The sequence below is a fragment of the Peromyscus leucopus genome, chromosome 1 (genome assembly GCF_004664715.2).
Source record: "Peromyscus leucopus breed LL Stock chromosome 1, UCI_PerLeu_2.1, whole genome shotgun sequence".
Classification (NCBI taxonomy): Eukaryota; Metazoa; Chordata; class Mammalia; order Rodentia; family Cricetidae; genus Peromyscus; species Peromyscus leucopus.
This window is the reverse complement of record NC_051063.1, coordinates 57,479,988-57,502,733: the sequence shown is the minus strand read 5'-3', so window position 1 is coordinate 57,502,733 and position 22,746 is coordinate 57,479,988. Positions and strand designations below refer to the sequence as shown.

The 22,746-nt window shown below is 43.2% G+C and overlaps 1 protein-coding gene across 1 annotated transcript in view; it reads right to left on the bottom strand.

Annotated features, from left to right (window-relative positions):
- C1H11orf80 (chromosome 1 C11orf80 homolog) overlaps positions 1–12,065 on the bottom strand; it is a 90,918-nt gene extending 78,853 nt beyond the window's left edge. The window contains 3 exon segments of the mRNA XM_028892785.2: positions 4,297–4,350; positions 9,235–9,373; positions 11,453–12,065. Of these exon segments, the coding sequence (XP_028748618.1) occupies positions 4,297–4,350; positions 9,235–9,373; positions 11,453–11,941 (682 nt within the window). The 5' untranslated portion in view covers positions 11,942–12,065.
- Positions 12,066–22,746: the final 10,681 nt, after the last annotated feature.

Genomic DNA, 22,746 nt, shown 5'->3' with positions numbered 1-22,746 from the left:
CCTTTAATCCAGCACTCAGGAGGTAGAAGCAGGTGGATCTTTGTGAGTTTGAGGCAAGCCTGGTGCACAAATTGAGTTCCAGGACAGCCAGGGCTGTTACACTTGAAAACACAAAACAAAACAAAAAAAACCAAACAAACAAAAAAACAAATAAAAAACAACAACAACAAAAAGAATCTCGAAAAACCAAATAAATAAAAAGGAATGACTACATCAAATAGCAATTTAGGAACATATGTTACACACATTTCAGAGTAACTCCCAAATAGTTTATTTGACAAGCTATTCCATTGGTGGTTAGCAGACATGACAGTGATGGAAAAAGAAAAAAAATGTTTTCAGTATAAAAACAATAAAGTTTAAAAGGGGAAAAAACTGGTGAGTCAGCTCAATGGGTAGGTGTCTGCTGTTAAGTCTGAAGCCCTGAGATTAATTCCTGGGGCCTACATGCTGGAAGGAGAGAACTCCTGTAAGTTATCTTCTAACTTCCACATGTATGCCATGGCATGTACATCTCTTCCCCGTCCTTCTCTCTCTCTCTCTCTCTCTCTCTCTCTCTCTCTCTCTCTCTCTCTCTCTCTCTTAAGAAAAAAAGCAGGAAAGCTGTCTGAAATGAACATAACTAGAGGAAGAAAGGCATACTTGTGATGGAACTTCGAGGACTATCTTCTGGGTTACCACAAGAGTTCTGTGAACGAAGCTCCCCAAGAATCCTGTCATACCATATTTTATTTTCGGGGCTGTCTCTCCTTTCTATCACTTCATGGCAAGTTTACAGAATAAAAGCATGAATCGTCAGGAACTGGAGAAGGATAAAAGAAAACAAGCCTACAGAGGCATGACACTTGGGAGTTGCCTTGGTCCACTGTTTATGACCTCAGTGTAAAGTACGAGCCTAGCTGTAGAAAGTGATCTGGAATGCCTGGAGAGAAGAAGGCAAGGGGGTGAAGACACAGAAGCTGGGCTATTCCAGCTCCCTTAGAGAAGAGAGGAACCTTATTCAAGCACTGACAGAAATCAAGGAAGGGATGCAGAGGACAGTGTGGTCACACTGAATTCAGAAGTATACCACCAATTCTGAAAGATATACAACCCTTTAGCATTTGGACCCAAATGATTAATGAATCAGCTGCCAGAAACTCCCTGATGAAGCTAATTAAACAGTGTAAAGACAGTGGACCAATTTAAAGCAGTTTGCTAACAGTGTTACAGGAACGTTAAATAAATAATAATAGTAATAAAGGCATAATTAATGACGCATAAGCCAAGGAGCTAAGGGATTTGAGTCTTAGTCTTGGCCAATTTCCTTTGTGAGCTTCACTGAGCAATTTTTGCTACTAATTAGTATGAATAAATAGCATTATGGAGTGGAGGTTAGTATTATAAGCCCTAACAACTGAAGAATTAATCTGGAGTTGGCTACCAAATATGACTGACAATGAACAAATGATTCAATTTTTGCAGTGTACTTGATCTATAATATTTCATATTTGTACAAAGAGCCACTCACTCTTTATCATAGTAATATGAAAATATATTAAACAAAATTGTCTGAGCTTTAAAAATTGATAGTTAAATATAAGTCACTATGACACTATCTAAATTTTGTATTAGTTTAAAAAATGTGATTGTTCAACAAATGATACTTGATGCCTCCTCCCTACCTACTAGTTACAATGGCAATAAACTGACTCCTTTGTTGTTATGGGGTTTTCATTTTTCAAAGCACTTTCACGAATATTAGATGAAGCAGCCTTACCTATAATCTGTCCACTCCTTGCACAAGCACATTAAGCATGAGTTGATGTAACAGAAAATCCTATTATTACTTTGCCACTGCTCATAACATAGTCCCTCTGTCTGCATGGAATTTCTACTTCTTTTAAAGCACTTTCACACATATCAACTGGAGCAGCAGCATTAGAAATGACCTTTCCACTCTTTGTATCATCCTATGGAAACAACCCCAAAAGGAAGAGCAGCTAACAATAAGTAAGAGAGATGATTTTGAGGTAACTGATCCATGATTCTTTTTTAGGAGGGGAGGGGATTGGGTTTTTTGAGACAGGGTTTCGTGTAGCCCAGGTTAGTCTCAAATTCACTAGGTAACCAAGGATGTCTTTAAACTTCTGATTCTCCTGTCTCCACTTCTCAAGTGCTATGATCATAGGCATTGACCAACATGTCCAGTCATAACCCATGACTCTTGAACTTGGATTCAGATCTCCCCAAAAGTTTTGGAATCAGAGCAACTCTTCAGGACAGTAAGTTGATGCCTCCTTTCTTCCAGAATTGCTTAGGAGGCAGTAGGGCAGAGAGATTAAAATATAAGTATGAATTGAGCTGGGATACAGCTCAGTTGGTAGTGACTTGCTTAGCATGAAAGAGGCCATGGGCCCCATCCCAGCACCTCATAAACTGGACATGGTTTCTCAAAAACAACAATGAAAAAATATAAGTATATGGGCTGGGCATAATGGCACATGCCTTTAATCCCAGAATTCAGGAAGCAGAGGCAGGTGGATCTCTGTGAGTTGGATGACAGCGTGGTCTACAAAGCAAGTTCCCAGGACAGTCAAGGCTACATAATAGAGAGACTACCTCAAGAAACCAAAAACAAACAGACAAAACTCTTCTGTATGAGCACAGGCCTAAAATGTAATAAATTTTCACTAGAATAATCACTGTGATTATCACTAAGGGAAGAACATTCTATTCAAACTTTCACAGAATATCTGTTCAGGAGCTAAAAGAAAAAAAACATCCTTTAAGGCCAACTTCTACCTGAGACTGTGTCTCCATAAAAATGTTATAACACATTAACATAACAAGAATGGTTTTATCCTCATTGTCTCTTTAAAAATTAGAACTTGGGTTGTGTAAACAGAAGGTTTCCTTCCAGGGAAAACACTCCAGTTCTAAGAGCAGTTTATACCCAAGTTTAGCTACTATGCAACCTTGAGTGATAGGTAGGCACGCTGCTCTCTCGGAAAAGTGGGATCTACTGCTTCCCAAGCATGGTCTGCCTCCATGGGTGTGGTCAGTTGTCCCCAAAGCCTATTCACTACAGGTACAAAGAAACTCAAATCTCAATAATGTTGGTATGAAGGAGAAGAAGAAAGGCAAAAATTAGATGCTTGATAACAAACTAGTAAATAACTACTAGAAACCGCAAAAAGATCTGGATATTTTCTTCATAAAGTTTCAGATCAGTTCCTATGAAAACTTTAAATAAAAACTCATTTTCACTTAATTTGTAATTTAAATAAACATTGATGATTAATGTCACTCTAACCCCCGTTCAAATTATCAAAATATAACTAGCAGAATAAGATGTATGTGTCTAGTTATAAGAACCTGTAGCATGCACATAATTAGAGTATTAAAAGTAAAATTCTTAATTTTTAAACTTAAAAAAATTAATTTTAATGAGTGTTTTGTTTAATTTTAATGAGTGTTATGTGCATCACAAGCATGCCTAGTGCTCACAGAGGATAGAAGAGGGAGTTGGGTCCCTAGAACAGAAGTAATAGACAGTTGTGATCGAGTTCCAGGAAAGCCAGAGCTACACAGAGAAACCCTATCTTGGAAAACAAAACAAACAAACACAAAATAAATAAATAAATTTTGTTCCTAAACCATACCAATGTTGACATATATTTTCTACATATAAAGAATAATATTACTATATTACTACCAGGAAAAACCTTTTATGGTACATATCTTATTTGAATTATACAGGAACAAATCCTCTTTTATGTCTGGGAAACTTCTGCCTAAGTTGTCCAGAGAGTAGTCAGAAAAGCTACAATTACCTGGATATCATGTCCATTTCTGCAGCTATTGAGTTTTATTGCTCCATTGGAATGGTCAGAAAAAGGGTAGGATAAAGTTTTACATGAGACATACTTACACTGAAAATGAGTGCCTGGGCTGGAGAGATGGCTCAGAGGTTAAGAACATGCACTGTTCTGTCAGAGGACCTGAGTCCCGTTCTTGGCACCCCTGTTGGGCACCTCACCACCACTAGCATCAGGAGATCTGACTTCCTCTCTGAACCCTGCAGGCACCCACACACATGAGGTACGCTTACAGAAACATACACATAATTGAAAAATAAAGTGTATCTTTAAAAAAAATCCTAGTGTTTATCTGAAAGTCAAATTTAAGTGGGTAGCCTATATTTTTATTTACTAAACCAAGGAATTCTATCTTTCAGAATAAATATATTTCAGAAAACACCAAACTCATTGACAGAAAGAGATTTAGTCTCTTGGAAGTTAGGTAATTGTTTACCTTGTAGAAACTTCTTGAAGACCAAGCCACCATGAATACTTCCTGTAGAAGCAACTGTAAGAAAAAAAAATCAAAAAAAAAAAAATGTAAAACAAGTAAGTAGATTTGACTTTAAAATATCAATGGGTGCATGCCTTTAATCCCAGTACTCGGGAGACAAAGGCAGACAGATCACTATGAGTTCGAGGCCAGCCTGGCCTCCAAAGCGAGTTCCAGGAAAGGCGCAAAGCTACACAGAGAAACCCTGTCTCGAAAAAAAAAAAAAAAATATATATATATATATATATATATATATATATATATTACATATATGTATATATATATCAATGGGACTCTGAAAATGCTGCTTCTAGACTGGAATATTAAAAGGACCTTATTAATGAGTTCACTATAAACAGAGGGCAGAAGAGGTACTCTAAGGTACAATGAACACGTGGGGGTTGATGATAACCAAAGGCAATTCTTTTCACCTATATTTAGCACCTATAACCAATACCAGGACTGTTCCTTTTAGATGCTGTTATTCTTGAAAGAACAGGATTATGGAAAACTCTAAACTGCAACTATTGATCAGCGTACATGATGCCAGTAACTAACATTTGAGTGTAAGACACAATTAAAACATTGGCCCTTTTTGAACCAATTTTACTCTGAAATAAAAGATATTTTGCCAGTCAATTGGGTTAAGAATTATTTGTACCTAGATAACTAGATTTCAAAGAAGAGCTAAGGTTTTTTGTCCTCTTTTTAAACTGAATTTAATTAGAACTTTACCTCCTCTTTTCAGCATCCTAGAGGCTGGCCCTCCCTAACCCTGATGCAGGAGAAGCTGGTCTCTGAATATGCTGAAGTATGAGCCTCTGTGACAAAAACCAAAACTGTCTTTTAAAAAATGGGTGTAGTGAATCTAAACACAGAGCATTGAGACAACTAACACTCCTCTTTCCCTTGCGGCAGACATGCTAGCTGTTAGGCCTTTACCCTTTGGCCACTCTAAGAGCAAAGACATAATGATGTTGATATTGAACAAAAATGAGGTTTCTGCTGGGTTCCACTCTCCTGAATGCTTAAGGGAAGTTCCTTGTCTGTGTATCCTGCATAATGGGCGTTAACAGCTTAGATGCAAGACTGTAAAACATCAGTAGCAAACTTCTGCCCTCCGGGGTTCTCCCATTGTGCTGTAAGCCTGTATTTAAGACCTCTTCCCGGCTGGAGAGATGGCTCAGAGGTTAAGAGCACTGACTGTTCTTCCAGAGGTCCTGAGTTCAAGTCCCAGCAACCACACGGTGGCTCACAACCATCTGTAATGAGATCTGGTGCCCTCTTCTGGTGTGCAGACATACATATAAACAGAACACTGTATACATAAATAAATAAATCTTTAAGACCTCTTCCCTCCTTCAATAAACAGCATTTGGCATTAAATAAAAAAAAAAAATGAGGTTTCTTCAACAAAGAGTTGGAAGAAAAAACTGAGGAATTTACCACAAAAATATGAAAATAGGGGAGAAAACATTAAAAGCCACTATCTAAATAATAGAAACTGCTGTAGAAGAACTGGAGAGATGGTTAAGTGGTTAAGTGCACCCATGGCAGCTCACAATGGTCTATAACTCCAGTTCCAGGGGACCCAACACCCTCACATAGACATACATGCAGGCAAAACACTAATGCACATAAAATAAAAATAAATAAATTGTTTTTTAAAAAAATTCCCACACCCAAAGTACACAAGTTTCGTGGAAAAGGTTGAGCACCAGGCACGTTGGAGGAAAACTGACCCCAGCAAGCCACAGGACTGTGAATTTTCAGAAGCATGAAGATCAGCAATTGCTGCTTACTCTTCTCTTCCTAAGCACAAGTAGACAACATTTTATAGGTTCCTTTGCAAGTGCAGAGCAATTATGACAATAAGACTAAGTCCAGGCCAAAATAATGGGAACAGAAGTAATTCATGTAATTTCCAAGCCTAGTCTTAAAAATATTATAAGCCTTGTTCTCGTCCTCCATCCTTAGTTGAATGGATAAATATAGATGGCCTAGGGGAGCATGAAGTCACAAGACTGAAATATCTTGGATTCTACCTTAAAACAAATACATTCCTGTACATATACATCACCTGGCGGTAAAATAAAGGAAAAACAAACATCTCATGTGCTAAATAACTGAAATTTCAAAATTTTATCTATTATATCTAATAATGCAAAGATAAAGAAAGTATTACATAAGCTTACAGGGAGAAAAAGAAAAGTAAGCCATATACAGAATAATCGTAAAGACCAGAATTTTTTTTTTTCGGTTTTTTGAGACAGGGTTTCTCTGTTTTGCTTTGTGCCTTTCCTGGAGCTCACTTGGTAGCCCAGGCTGGCCTCGAACTCAGAGATCCGCCTGGCTCTGCCTCCCGAGTGCTGGGATTAAAGGCATGTGCCACCAACGCCCGGCTCAAGACCAGAATTTTTAATAGCAACAGTAGAGTTACTAAACAAACACTGCAACATCATCAAAATTTTGAAGAGATATTAATTCTGACTTAGAATCCTATTCTCTGACAACTATCAATCAGGTATGGAGTGAAGACATTTTTAGAAATACAAGGTCTCGAGAAATTTACCTACCCAACCCTCTTTGTCAGGAAGCCACTACGGCCTAAGAGCCATCAAAACAGTGAGTAAGCCAAGAAATAGAGAGACTGGAATTCAGAAAACAAAATCCAACACAAGAGGAAGTAAAGCAAGAGCCACCTAGAGAAACCCCCAAAATAAATAGCTCTATACACCAGAAACAGAAGGTATCAAAACTAGAGCAGGTTGGAGGCCATCATGGAGGCTTATACCTGCAATCCTACCACTCAGAAGGCTAAGACAAGAGGACTGCTATGAGTTCAAGGCCAGCCTGGGCTACAGAGTGAGACCCTTTCTCAGAAAAATCAAGACAAGAGATTGGAGCTGTAGCTCCGTAGAGTGCCTGCCTCGTGTTGTGGGTCCCCAACAGCACATAAGCCAGGTGTGCCAGCATACACTTGTAATTCTAGCACTCTGGAAGTAAAGAGAAGCCCAAGCTTAGGGTCACCCTTAGCTACATGTTGAGTCATAGGCCAACCTGGGCCACATGAGATTCTGTTGAAAGTCAGTAACAACAATGCCTTTAAAAAAAAAATTAAGGGCCTAGAGAAATGGCTCAGCAACTAACAGAGCTTAGTTCTCTTACAGAGAACCAGAGGTCAGTTCCCAATTGGACAGCTCACAACTTCTATAATTCCAGCCCAGAGGGATTCACACCTCTAGCCTCCTTGGGCACTGGCATTCACATGTACATGCCTACACACAGAAACACACATACAATTAAAAATAAACCTTTTCTAATGGAAAAGATATTACAATACAAATATGTTTAGAAACAGGTAATATTAAAACAATAAATATAGTTAAAAGTATTAGCCTTTAGGAGGGAAAAAGTCAGAGGGCTGGGCTATCTCATAGCTCTCTTGGTGTGTGTGTGTGTGTGTGTGTGTGTGTGTGTGTGTACCATCTGGGTGTATGTGCAAGAAATTGTGTGCATGCATTCCTGTGAAGGCGAGAAGTTGATATTGTATTTCTTCCTTAATTATTTCTTTACCTTATTTTTCCCCTTCTTTTCATGTGTATGTGGTATTTGAGTATATGTGTGTGCAGGCATTTGAAGGACCAAGACTGATGGGAATCTTCAATTGCTCTTCCAAATTCTATGAGGTGCTGTCTTTAGAACCCTGAGCTCACATACATGGCTAGTCTCACTAACCATTTTGCTCCTGGCATCCCTAGTCTCTCTGCCTTCCAAGGCTCAAATTATAAGCAGTTCACCACACCACATCTACATAAGTTCTGGATATATGCACTCTCAGCCTAAGCTGACCTGGAACTCATTATATATGCCAGGCTGAACTCAAATTCACGGCAACCCTCCTGCCTCAGCCTTGCAAGTGTTGTGACTCACCATGCCTGGCCTGAACTATCCCACTACTAAAATTGTGTGCCTCTATAACCTATAAAACCTAAAACAAAGAGCGTTTCCAAAAATTAATGAAGTAGATCTCTATATGTTAACACAAAATATTGCCCACTTTTACTAAAAAGCACATGAGACTATAATATACTAAATTCATTAAAAAAAATTTAGTAGCCGGGGGTGGGGTGGGGGTGATGGCGCACGCCTTTGATCCCAGCACTTAGGAGGCACACAGGCGGATCTCTGAGAATTCAAGGGCAGCCTGGTCTACAAAGAGAGTTCCAGGACAGCCAGGACTGTTACACAGAGAAACCCTGTCTCGAAGAAAAAAAAAAAAATCAGTAACTGCACACATACACAGAAAAATCTAAAATATATACTGAATGTTAATAATTATTTCAGGGAGTCAGATAACTAGAAAGTCTCACACTCCATAATATGTTTCTGTAATGACGCACTATTTTTCTTGACAGGCTATAAACTGCATGAAGATCAGAGATAACGAAGTAGAACTATCTGTGCCAGACACGCTGAGGAAGTCCATTATGTTCAACACGCCTATAGAACTGGGTTTCGTGATAAGAGCTCACACCATTCATCATTTCTTCTCTTTCCCCTTCCCTTTATTTTCGCCTCTTTTGCAATTGCCAAAGTCCATACACGGAAAACTGTAAAGCTCTATAATTTTGTGAAAGAGTAACTTAAAACAAAGAGCAAAAGCAAATTGTTTTTGAGCAATTTTAATTTAAGCCGGCTATAGAGTCTCATAATAAGAATAATTTTTTTTATCTTCCCTATATCGAACACTTACAAGGCCACTACCAAATACTTACTACAAATCACTTTGGCTTTATAGCTACACTAGAAAAGACTGTGAGAAATTGGAAACTTTACATAAACTACATGCATCAGGACAAAATAACAGAGAACTGATGACTGCCTTCCTCTACTTACTAGTTATTGCACAATGAAGAGAATTTGGCAAGTGCCTAGAGCTCAATGCTTCTATGGAAATTGTTAGCTGCCCTTCTAGCAATGCGTCCTTTGGCAGTCCTGTTTCAGACTTCCAGCGAATTATTAAGTATCTCAAAATCTGAAAAGAAAGAACACAATTCAAATAAAACACCATCTTTAAAATCATGGTCCTAACGAATTTGTATGACACAGTTAAAACTCTAATATAAAATACTGTATTCCTGCTTATGAAATGTCAGATTTACATTTGTTCAGAGCACAGCATTGTATCTAAACACACACACACACACACACACACACACACACACACACACACACACATAGCTGGGAAGTGACATGAGTAGACGGTATAATTCAATATAATGCACACCAAGACAGGAAATTAAGAAGGTTAGCTCGTGGGTAAGTTCATCTGGAAATGAACTAAAGAAAAATTAAACAACAGTTTTTGTTTTCATTTTCTCCCCAAACAGAAGCCAACTATGAAGAAGAGTGGCATCTAATTATGAATCATCTTTGCCATTCTAATGAACATTTTTGACGGTCAGAATGAGAGAAATACTTAGCCATGCTGGAGAGAGCCAGGAGGGAGGTGGTGGTGCACACCTTTGACACCAGCACTTTGGAGGCAGAGGCAGGCAGATCTCTATGAGTTTGAGGCCAGCCTGGTCCAGAATGAGTTCCAGGACAGCCAGGGCTACAAAGAGAAACCCTGTCTTGAAAAACAAAACAAAAACAAACAAGCAAGCAAACAAAGAATACTGGAGAAATAGTTCTAAGGTTAAGATCACTTGCTGTTCTTACAGAAGACCAAGGTTCAGTTCCCAGCACCCACAAGGCACCTCACAACTTCTGTTTGCTTTGCAGACCAGGATGGCTTGAACTCACAGATCCACCTGCCTCTGCCTCCTAAATGCTGGGATTAAAGGTGTGAGCCACCACACCAGGCTGAAAAGATCTATTTTTATGTGCATGAGTGTTTTGTCTGTCTACACGTAAGTGTACCACATGCTCGCTGCCCACAGAGGTCAGAAGGCAGCAGCATTACCACAAGGGTGCTCCCAATCGAAATTCAGGCTGCTGCAAGGGCAACAAGCACTCTAAAATTTCTCAGCCAAGCCTTTTTTTCCTTTTTTTAAGGCAGGGAGTTGGAGTAAATAAATTAGGGAACTAAGATCCTGATTTGTACCAGAGTTCGTGAAGACAGTTTCCAGGCACTTCTACAATCTAACAGCTTCCTTCACATTATCTTCTGATTTCCTGTGTGCCCTCTGTTCAGATTTTTCCAGCGTCTTTATGTATAATGATAGCAGTTGGGAAAAGAATGGTGGCTGGTGAGTCAGAGCCCTGGGTTCCATCCCAGGTTCTGTCATCAGTAAAATCTAATCCCCCAACTTCCTTTGACGATGACAAAGAAGACAGGAGGACCACGAATATTCTAAGTTATCTCAGAGCCTGTGGCTCTGTCTACTGTCACCTGTGCAGTGTCTTTAGATCTGGGCTAAGTGCCCCATTAGGTAATGGTTGCCAAGTTCAGCAATGAAGTGAACACACGTTGCTAGCGGGCACCAGGTGTTCATTCAGTGCCATCTTCCAGAACGAAACAGTTCTCAGTCCACAGGTATGAAGAACCTAGGACGAACCCTTGGATTCAACCTTTCGTCATTCAGCCCAGGACTTTGCACCTCACGGTGGCTGCCCCGGAAGTTACATCACACCTTGTCCTCGTGTTCCCATTTTACACGGACTGGTGCCTCCTTGCCTACCATCTGACTCCCTTGTCCACCCTTTCATGGCTGCACATTTCCTTCCCGCCCTCCCAAAGCCCCCTCTCCACACAGAAAACGCTGGGAATCGAGTCGGCCGACTTCCCTCTCAGAACCATCTCAGGTTTGGCGAGCCTTCGCCTTCTCAGCTTTCGGCGGTGGTGTTAGCTCGCGCGAAGGCAAGCCCGGAAGACACTGGCTCTTCGCAAAGGCCGCACGAGGGTGACGGACAGTCCAGCACCTCATTACCTCGGGCCTCACGCCCTCCCCACAATCCCAAAGAAGGAGGGACTTCAATTTTTCTAGCCACAATTTTCACGGCATTTTCTCCTCCACCTCAGGAAATGCCAGATCCCTCCGCCCAAACGTTGGGGTCTCCTCGCAACGCCCTGTTCTCAGAAGAGTATCCTTCTCTCCCTTCCCAGCATCACCTCGCAGACAGCCAAAGCCGTCCTCTCCATTCTGTGGGGAGAGCTAACTGGGCACAACCTCTTCCTCAGCTCTGGCGTCAAGCGGGGCTAGCGCTCCGCCGGCCGCCGCCAGCCCGGTCCCTTCCCGCCCGACAGCGCGGCCGCCCCGCCCCCAGCCCTCGCGCCTGCGCACTGCGGGAGCCGCCCGGGGCCGCCCGCACCCGTGGGCGGATGGGTGGGAGGACAGGTGGTGGCAGAGCTGCCAAGGTTGGAGGCGAGCCGGGAAGAGGCCGGGCGGTGACTCCTCCTGGGGAGACTTTCCCACGGTCTCGACCAGACGCGGCCCTCGGCCCTTTTCAAAGCGCTTTGACCGCCCTCGGCGTCTTCCAGGGCCGGTCCCTGGAAAGCGGCGGCTGCGCAGTGCAGGATTCCCAAGCTGGCTCTAGACCCCAGACGGCTTCGCCTTCTGTTCTGAGGGCGGTGCCCGGGACCAGACTCTGCTTCCCACATCTAACAGAGGGAAATATGGGGTGGCTAATTAAATCTGAATTTTAGGTAAACGATCTTTTTACCCCATATTATGTATGTCATGCAGTAAGATTTGGGATAAATAAGAAAATTATTTTGAAATTCAAAGCTGGGAGCTGGGGGCTCTGTATTGTATCTGGCAATCTGTCCCCAAATCTCTCCCCAGTCTATTCCAGGAGGAATCTGGGAGCTTCCCACTCTCCACCAGACCCTTCCCTCCCCTCCTTTGACTTCACAAAACTGACAAGTTTTGTATGACTGACGAGCAGCTCTGAGTGTTCCCAGCTGGAAGTCCTAGAGGCTGCAGAACGGGCTTCGTGAGATGGACTTAGGCTCACAACTACCGAGAATCTGACAGATTGTTCCTTGGGCTGCCAAGAGAAGACACTGGTATGAGAGATTCTTGCCTGGCAACGAGTTACCCAAGGAAAAGGGTGGAACAGGGTGTTGGCTGCTTTCCTTCGGAGAAAATTCTTCCACTCCAGAAGCTGGGATTGGACAGAACAAGCTGTGGAGCTGGCAGTGCCTGCCCAGCACACAACCTTGGTGACCTGAATCATCCCCCTTTCCAGTGCTCAGCGCTCTTGCCCGATTCCCCATCTCGGGTGTTCACACCTAGACATACTGGAGAGGTGGCTTTTATTTCTGGAATATTCATTGTAATCATCAGAATTAATAAAAAACTGACATTTGGGGAGTCACTGGAGTCTTTCCCTCCTTTCCACATCCCTTTAAAAATGTTTCCCATTGAAAATGTCAGCTCAGCAGAAAAGCTCCGCCTTGAAAATACCACTGGAGAGGAAGGGTGGAGGAACAAGAGCTAATGGCAAAGTACTTGAGGTGCGTTGGTCGTCTTGGCTAGCAGCCCTCCTCCTTGGAATGAGCCTCAGGGATAAAGGTGCAGGGAACACCCAACACTATCCTATGTGTAGGCATCCACCTAACAAAGGATCCTGGGAGAGTGCCCTCCCAGTGACTCTAGACCAAAGTGAGGGGGCGGGCCTTTGATCTGAAGGTCCACCTTTAGGACTCCCATAGTGTTTATTCTCATAACCAGGCAAGGTTTGATACGGACTTGACACTTGCTGAGCCCAGACTCTGTGCTATCCACTCTACTTCTGTTTAGCTCCACTTGTTAAAAGTAATCCTTCTGTGGAACAGGTATAAATAATGAAAAGGAGGCTCCAAGGGAGGTTGTCTAACAGTTTGTGAATGTCAGAACCAGATGCTTAAAACAGAAACACCTTGTAAGTTCTCTTTGCACTTCTCTACATCTACTCAGTGTTTCTCCTGCCTGGATGCAGCCTGCCTAGCTGTCTGGAATTTCTGCAGTGTGACATTATTGGTGTTACCATAAAATGAGCCCCCCCCCCTGCAAGATTCAACGAACCAAGGCTGTGATACCCTCCTCTCCCACAAACCAGGACTTGACTAAGCCACAGCTTCCACTCACTTTTCTTACTCGTCAGCCTGTATCTCTACCCTGTTTGGATCTAGTAAGTAATATGCTGTTGGATACCACATTATGAAACCGTGTTTACTCAAATTCTTTCCTCAGGCCAGTAAATGCTACAGTCAGAAGGGACTGCTGAGGTGACCACTTGTCTTCAATAGATTAAGATGTGTGAGGCCCAAGAAATTAAATGGCCTGACTAAGGTAAGGCCACTTAGTCCATGGGGTCAACCGAGAAGCCTTTGTAGTATTTCCAGCCTGACCTTTGCTATTTGGAACCTTACCTGAAGTGTCCTCAGTGATTCCTAGTTGGTTGGTATGGCCTGATGGTTGTGTTGTGATCCCTCTACCCACTCAGAGATTAGACTCAGGTTTCATGTCTTCTTTGGATAGTGATTGTTCTGAGACAAAAACCCTGCCTGGCCAGTAAAACACTACCTTGAGAGCCCCAGATTGACTCTGAAGCCCCCCCAAAGACAAAAGGGGGGCTTGAATGGAACTAGAACATCATAAGCAATGCTGCCAGACAAACAGTGACATTTTAGGGACTGGTAAGCTGCCTTTCCTTTTCAATGTGTTCTCTAAACATATTCCAGACACTTCTTAGGTTGTACCTTATTCTCAAGTTCTTCCAGATCACGTGTCCTGAAATAAGTCAACCTTAGGAATTTAGATGGAAAATATCCCTGGGGCCCCCTTGCTAAACTATTGTGAAAAAAGGTTCATTTGAGGACTTTCTCCCCTAGGAAACAAGCAACTATTACAAGAGGCCATTTCCCACATAGACAATGAGAAAGGGTTAACTGCTTCTCTCAAGTCCTGAGAGAAGTCTGTCCCCCACCAGCTCCCATAACCGGGTTTCCTGAAATGGAGCAGGTCCCAGGTGCCTCTCCACTAATCACATCCTTGCAAATGGGGCCATGAGCTCAGATTAGCTCATCCCTTCACCTTCTTGAGGCCTTCTCCACCTGGAGCACAGAATCTGGGGCAGCCTCACCACTGACTTCCCATCAGGGGTCAGGTAGACATGCTCTCACAGAGGGAAGTTAGGGAGCACCAGAGGTCACAATGGTGCTGACGTCCATACCAGTTCATGGTTATGACATCTGTACGAAGACTCGCAGGCAAAGGGCAGCACCAAGGTTTACATAACTACTTTCCTCTTCGCCCCCATTCCCTGTGCTTTTCTTCCTCTCCTTCTTAAAATGACTGGCTCTGGTACAAAGTGGCTTCCTGTTTTTCCCAGCTGAGTCACCCTTCACACAGGCTGATTTCTCATCCACCAGTATCAGGTGCTGGGCCAGCAGGAGATTGCATCCCTTCCCTTTTTGTATCAATTCTCCTGTGCTGGAGGGGAAAAAACCTACAAAATCTATATCACACACTGGCTCATCCCTCCATAATTGCCTTTTCCCCTCTCTGTAAACAGGGCTGGATTTGTCCCACCAGCTGATACACACTAGAAGAGAAGTTGGCTTTGTGGCCAAGAGTCTGGAAGCAACGGAGTAACCTGGTCACATGTGGCCAAGGAAGCCTATTGATAGGAAGGTCAGACAACTGGATTTGAAGACAAGTAGGCTAATTGGGAGGAAGCTTCATCTTGTAGGAGCCCCGTTCAGAAGACATTGGTGCCAAAAGTTCAGTCTTGGGTCAGTCTTTCAGCACTGTACCAGGAATGCAGGCCGACACATCTTAAAGCCAGTGCTGGAACTCAGCTGGGTTTTCCCTCCTCGCTCAGGGGACTTGATTTTATGCATTCAGCCTGAACGGCTGCCTGCTTTTCCTCCAACTTCCGTTTTCATGGGTTGAAACGAGGCTGTGGTTCAAACGTCTAAAAGGGTCAACGTGTCTCACGCCTTCCCATTTTACCACTGACTAGGGGTTATGTTCTAATTTTCCACAACTAAAATAGGAAAATTCTCCAAGGACTATAGTTAAAATAACATCTAGGAAATAATTTGAGTTAGGATCTTTAAATTACAAGAAATTTTAGAGGTCACTTAATCCAGTATTTCCCAGCCAGAGAAGCCATGTTTGTTCCAATTCCTTCCCTTCCCCCCACCCCACTTCTGAAGAGCACTCTCTTCCCTCTGTCTTCTCCTGGTGTCCGAGGTAGAGAGTCAAGCCAGTCTGCATGGTGTACTGACAGTGGGAACCAGTTGACCTACTTCCCCTCCCGGTTTTGTTCAGTAGTGAAGCCATCCCTCACCTAAGCTGATACCTAGCGTTTACTTGAATGTCTTGTGTTAGGAAGTTTGCCACCACAAACCATTGCACTTTGGAAAGCAGTGGTTTGGAAGAGTTTTCCATCACAGGGGCCACCATCTCCCCCCATTTCCCCAGCCCTGTGTCTTCCACTCATTAGTCACAAATCTGTCCTTTGAAACCACAGAGAATCCATATAATCCCCTTATAAAGGGCCCTGGGGAATAGTCGGGATGGCTATTGTTAACCTGTCATAGTGGCTCAGACCTGGCCTGAATGATTGTATTATAGATGACCTGAGCGTGGCACACATGTTGTATCCCCAAAACATTGTATAAACCAGTTTTGTGTGAATCAAATCATTTTAGACACACGGGGAAGTTGACGGCTTTAAAATCCTGTTATCAGTTCTTTCACACACGGAAGTGGGGGCGGGGCATTGAACCTGGGGCTTTAGACATGCTGGGCGAGCACTCCACCACTGGGCTACATCGAACTCCTCCTCATTTCACTTTTTAGTTTTGAAACAAGTGCAGTCTGAGTTGTCCAGGTTGGCCTTGAGGTCACTTTCTAAGCCAGGCAGGCCATGAACTTGCCGTCTTCACCTCAGCCTCCCAAGCAGCTGGTAGTACAGTCTTGAGGTCCACCAGGCCAGACCTGGACAATCATTATCTAATGCAGAAATCTCCCCTATTCGACTTTCATACAAATCTAAATTTTCATGCATTACGTTTTCCTTATGGGAAATTTGCCTACATACAAAACATACAAAATAATGATCATAGGCATAGCAAACACTGCCGAGCGCTTATCTGGCACCTGGTGCCTCACACCTGACATGCATTATTTAATTTCTCACCACAACTTCCTTCTGAAAAATTATATTAATTATTTATACATGAGGAAATTCGGGCTTAGAGAAGTTGCATGCCTTTTCTAAGGTCACTCAGTTAGAAAGTGACAGACCAGAGTTCAAACAAGGCCACAGAGTCCAGAGTCTATTGTCTTTACCATCAGGAGGCTTCATTTGCCAGTAACGGTTGGAACAACTAGATAAACCACAATATGAGTAGACTGGGCAAAGATACTGAAAACTGACCTAAATGTCTACAACTTCAAAGATACACATAAAACTGACTCTTCTTGGATATGGGCACTGTGGGTTTCTCAGAACAACTCACATATTCCAGTACAGCTTAACTGATGAGCCCTCAACAACTTCCCTTCCGCTATTAGTATTAAAGAGATGTTGCCAAATTTTATTTCTGGGATATGGTTGAGAGCAGACACTTTTTTCCAGGGGTTAATGGCATGAGCTTTTTCGAGGGAAGAAATGGCTCACTATTGACTGGTAAAAAGTTACTGGATATCATGGTTGATCCCAGCTCACTCCTAGATGGGTCAAGATCATTCAGATGAGCCCAGTTTTTAATGGCATTAGGTTTTTGAGTTAAAAATAGTTTGGCAGGGATGGAACATAAGTAAGTGCTGTTTCGAATCCAGACTGGGCAGAGATAAATGGATGTGATATCTCAGTGTCCTCCATTTAGTCAATACCAGCCTGCAGTCAGAGCATCACTTAGAGCAGAACACAGCCCTTGGGGTCCCTAGGACCCCAAACTTGCCTACATTGTATAAGGAAGCTTAAGGTGGGGCTCTTTTTCAGGCCTCTATGCCCTACAGCAACCGCCCCTGCCCATCAAAAGGCCCCACTGGACTCAAACATTACCTGCAGCCTCATGTGCAGACTTGCTTTCGAACGCATGTCGATCCTTTGCACATCATGCCCAAAGCTGTCAAGCTGGTGTCCTGGTCTATGCTAGCTAGTTAATTAAGCCTGTGCTCTGAAGGTGCATGCTCCCCTCAGAGCTCACCTTTCTAACCTTTCCTTGGGCAGCAGGCTTATTTACAATCACAAAGCAAGGACTCATGTGGGAAAGAATGCAATTTTCTTTATTTCTATGAATGACAGAAAAAGGATGAACCTGACCAAGTCAAGACAACTCAATCAGTTCTAAGCTTTAAGCTCTGTCTCTGAGGATCCTCCTACCTGCCCATTCTTGTGGTTTGCTACTTGAGGGGTCATATATCACTATAACGCCAAGGAAGGAGCATCAAGGCTAACTATCACTTTTCTGTCTTTCTTGCCTGATAAAAGTGTGTCTGCCTTCATTTGATCATGGCCATTGGGTCCTGAGACCACTGACTCTGCAGCAGCGATCCCTCCCAGGAGGCTTCTGTAATCTTGGTCCAGCGGAAGCACAGTAATGATTTCTAGCACCACCATGGTTCTTCCTGCTGCTGCTGAACTTCCATCTGGAGCCTGGCCTGGGCCATTCACACATTATCTCTCTGGGGTTCTGGCCCTTACTCCACACCAACCCCATAAGCATCCTGGCTTTTAGGTCCCATCATGCCCCCCACACCCACCACACACCCATATATATGTCTAAAGGGATGGGTATCAAGGAACTTCTCAGATTTTCCTCCAAATATCGAGGAGCCAGGGAAATCCAGGGTGAAGGGATGAGATGGAAGCGCAGGGCGGAGTGAGGAGGGAGGGTTACACCAGACTTCCTTTGCCTGCACAGGTCTACACGGACAGTGCTGGTCTACACGGACAGTTTGACTAACACTCGGAGGCACTTGCTACTGGCATCGGGTATTTTGAGAGACTGTTTCTTCTTAGAGTTCCTGGCCTCTTCTGTCCACTGCTGCTAGGCTGGGCCAAGGGAACCAGACGCTCTTGCTGTCTTGCCCTCAGCCTTTTCCATGCTGCTCCAATCCCAGAAATTGTATTTCCTATGTGAAAATCCACATGTCTTTTCCAATCCAACAGATGATGGCATAATCTCTGAACTTTAGGCTTACCAGATCTGTCTGTCTCTTGGTATTTAGAAGAAGCTTCCGGAGAAAAACTTGAAATCCCTCTCAAGCACCTGGCTCTTACAGCTGAAGAGCAAAAGTCTTAAGAATAGTATCCTGCTGTAGATCTGATTTTGAGAGAAACTCTATGCTTCAGCAATATTCCTGTCTCGGCCTCCTGAGTAGCTGGAACTATAGAAATGCACCACTAGCATGACTCTTGGAGTTTAAAAGCCAAAGATGAGGAGATATCTCAGCCAGTAAAGTGCTCGCCTTGCAAGCAGAATGACCTGAGTTCTGAGTTCAATCCCCAGAACATATCTTAAAAATAGATAGACAAATAAAGCTCATCATGGTGGTATCTTCTTACAATCCCAGCACTGGGGAAAGTGGAGACAGACAGATCCCTGGGGGGATGGGGGGGGGGCTCTCTGACTGCCTAGCCTAGCCTACTTGGTGAGTTCTGTCTAGGCCAGTGAGAGACTCTGTCTTAAAAAAAACTGCCGAGCACGATCCAAGAATGGAGTCACATGAGAAGAATTCTGAGTGCTTATGAGAAAACTCCCAGAAAACAAGACAAGAGTTTTGTGACCTCATTTCTTCAAAGCACAGAACTGGTTTACATTGGTGTACACCTTTAAACCCAGAACTTGGGAGGCAGAGGCAGGCGGATTTCGGAGTTTGAGGCTAGCCTGGTCTAGAGAGGGAGTTCCCAGACAGCCAGGACTACACCCTGTCTCAACCCCCCCCAAAAAAAAAAAACCAACAACAACAACCCAAAAAACCCAAACAAACAGACAGACAGACAAAAGCATGGCTCTGTGCAGCTTGCCCTTAGGTTTGCACACTTTACTCATGTGACTCCTCATAACCTTCAGAGTATCAACTGTCTGATGCTTTGAATAAAGTTGGCTATTGCACGAGACTTCAGTCCACCTCATTTATCAGCTCCATTCACCCAGGTCCCCCCAGCTGTTAGAGTGGTAAACACAAACAAACCAACCAAAGGCGGATGGCGCTTGATGAATGACCCCAAAATTTGTCCTCTGGCCTCTGTACACATACACACACAAATACCTGTGTTTGCACAGGTGTTCACACACGAAGCTGGGGAGAGAAGGAGGAGGAAGAAGAGGAGTTAGGAGGAAGAAGGGAGGGAGGGAAGGAGAGAAAGAGAAGGAGATCACAAAAACTAGGAATTTAACTCAGATATTCAGGTATCTTGGTAGTGAACCTATGCAGAGAGCAGTCCATGTATAAAGTTCTTTCTGCTGTTTAAATGATGGAATACAGATTGGAGATGAAAGTAATTGGGAAAGACCCTGGGGATATGGCTCCGTGGTAGAACATCTGCCTAGCATGCATGAGATCCATCCCCCGTACCCTAACACTAACAAGGCCATACTATTTAATATGAAAACATTCAGTTCAATTTAGTTCCAATACAGAATTATCTTCCCTTTCAATGTCTTCTCTGTCAAGCATCAGTTTGTTACACAGATATCTACAGGCCTATGAAATGAGTGTGTTATCTTCCCTCGTGATGCTCACAGCTTGAAAGGGAACATGACCATTGGGCAATGATGAGTTTTGGATGATACAACACTGTAATTCCAGAATTGAGGCAGAGGCATGAGGATCATAACTTCAAATCCCACCATAGTCTACACATTGAGTTTCAGGCCAGTCTGTACTAATCCTGTGGCTTGCAGCAGATCTCGTCTCAAACAAAACAAAATGTGATATATTATTTGAAACCTAAAGAATGAGTAAACATTGAAAGAATGAAGAATGATCTAGAAGAAAGAGCATGTCCAAGCTGGGCGGTGGTGGCACACACCTTTAATCCCAGCACTTGGGAGGCAGAGGCAGGCAAATTTCTGTGAGTTCAAAGCTAACCTGGTCTACAGAGCTAGTTCCAGGACAGCCAGGGCTACACAGAGAAACCCTGTCTCCAAATAGAAAAAAGGAAAAAAGAAATACCATGTCCAAATGTTTTTTCCCCATGTTTTTGACAGAATCTGTAACCCAGACCAGCTTCGAACTCCCTGTGTAGTCTAGTTGGCCTCAAATTACTTGCTGTACCTCCTCCTGCCTCTGCCATTGAGTGGTGAGATCACAGGCCTGAAAAATCTCACACACGTTGGGAAAATATCTAGAGTTTCCTATGGTTCTGATATAAAGTAAGGAGAGATGAGGAAAGGCCGGGGAAGTACACGAGGCATCCAAACTCTGCTATGAACCCCCTAAGGAGTTCAGTGGGTGAATGTTCTCTGTCAAACTGATGGATTGACAATGCCATTCAAGCTGCCCAGTGAGTAAGGTGGTCCAGGAAAGAGACACAGAATAAGGACAAGCCTAGACAAAACACCACCACCATCAGAAGCAAGTGATGAGCAGAAAAGAAACAGAGAAGAAAGGACCACAGGAATTGGAAAAAAACAAAAACAAAAACAAACCAACTACAACAACAAAACTCACAAGGGTTATGGAATATTCTTTTAAGATCTGTTACATTTGTTTATGCTGTGGAACATTTGTTTAATGATACAATGATGTGTTGCATTCTTTTATGTTGTATTTGTTTAACTCTATGAAGCTGTGTTCCTTTGCCTGTCTAAAATACCTGATGGTCTAATAAAGAGTTGAATGGTCAATAGCGAGGCAGGAGAAAGGATAGGAAGGGCTGCCAGGCAGAGAGATAAATAAAAGGAGAAATCTGGGAGGAAAAGAAGAAAGAGAAAGAGAACAAGGAGAGGAGGATGCTAGGGGCCAGCCATGGAGTAAGAGTGAAAGTAAGATATGCAGGAGTAAGAAAAGGAAACAGCCCAGAGGCAAAAGGTAGATGGGATAATTTAAGCTAAGAAAAGCTGTCAAGAAATAAGCCAAGCTAAGGCCAGGCATTTATAATTAAGAATAAGCCTCCGTATGTTATTTATTTTGGGAGCAGGGTGGTGGGTTCCCCCAAAAGAGTAAAAAATAACCAACAACATACAAGAGAACATGGACACCATAAGCAAGGAGAAGAGCTGTTATCATGCCAAGAGGGACAATAACTAGCAACTAGAAGAAGAATAGAATCATCGATGACCATTTTATAAGCAGCCAAGAGGAGTAAAAGATATGTCTGGGTTGCATGAAATCAGTCTCAGGGAGTGGGGAGATCACTCAGTGGGTGATCGCTCATGTACACACATGAGGACCTGAGTTCAGATCCCCAGCAGCTTTGTGAATGCCAGGCCTGGTGGCAAAATGCCTGTAACCCCAGAACTGGGGTACTGCAGAGACAGACAGATCCCCCCACACTGCCCCACTCAACCAAAACTCAGAACTCCAGGTTCAAGAATAGATTTTCTCAAAAAGTAAGGTGGAGAGAGCTGGAGGAGGAAACGCAATGTTAACTTCCGGCCCCCACACATACGTAGATTGATTTTGATGTGGGTACGTTAGAGAGGAAAGGGGGCCTGTTGAAGATGGATTGAGCAAGTGGAAGGAGGGAGGTGCCATTTTCTGATACGCAGTATGACCAGGTTTGTGTGGAGGAGACTGTGGTATATGGGTGTGCCCATGTGTACATTAAATCAATCACATCAAAACATCTTCCACCTTCAATCTCTACACTGATGTCTTTCAAATGGATTTCCTAAATGCAGATGACTCCAAACCCATGTATAACTAACTGCCTAACTACTTGACTCAAAGATACTTTAAACCCGAGGTTCCAAACCAATAGTCTCCCACTTTTAAATCTGGTCATCCCTCTCTCCTTCTGTTTGCTCATTATATCCTTCACAACCCTCTCCCTCTCCCACAGAGCTGTGTGAAATCCATTTCTACCCACATCTTACCAGTTTTTCCTAACTACCACCCCCTGAGTTCTATCTACCATCCTCTCTCCCTCCAACACCAGTGTAATGTCCTGACTGGCTTCTCTTCCAAACAGACCTCCTTTCCACCACCTCCCCACACACCAGCTAGCCTTTTTGAAAAACAAAGGCACCCATTTGACTTCCTTTTTTCAATCCTTCAGTAGCCTCCAGGACACTAAAGGTAAAAAAAATCAAAATTCTTTAAACACTATAGATATCTCTGTTAAAACCCCAGCTCTATGCCTTCCCATTTCAGTGATCTTAGGTAAGATGTTCTATCAATGTCTCTACTGTATTATCTGTGAAATGGGCTTAATGTTTATCTCTCCGTGTTCCTAAAGGAGTTAAATAAGGGGGTTAGAGTGATGGCTCAGAGCTTAAGAGCACTTGTTACT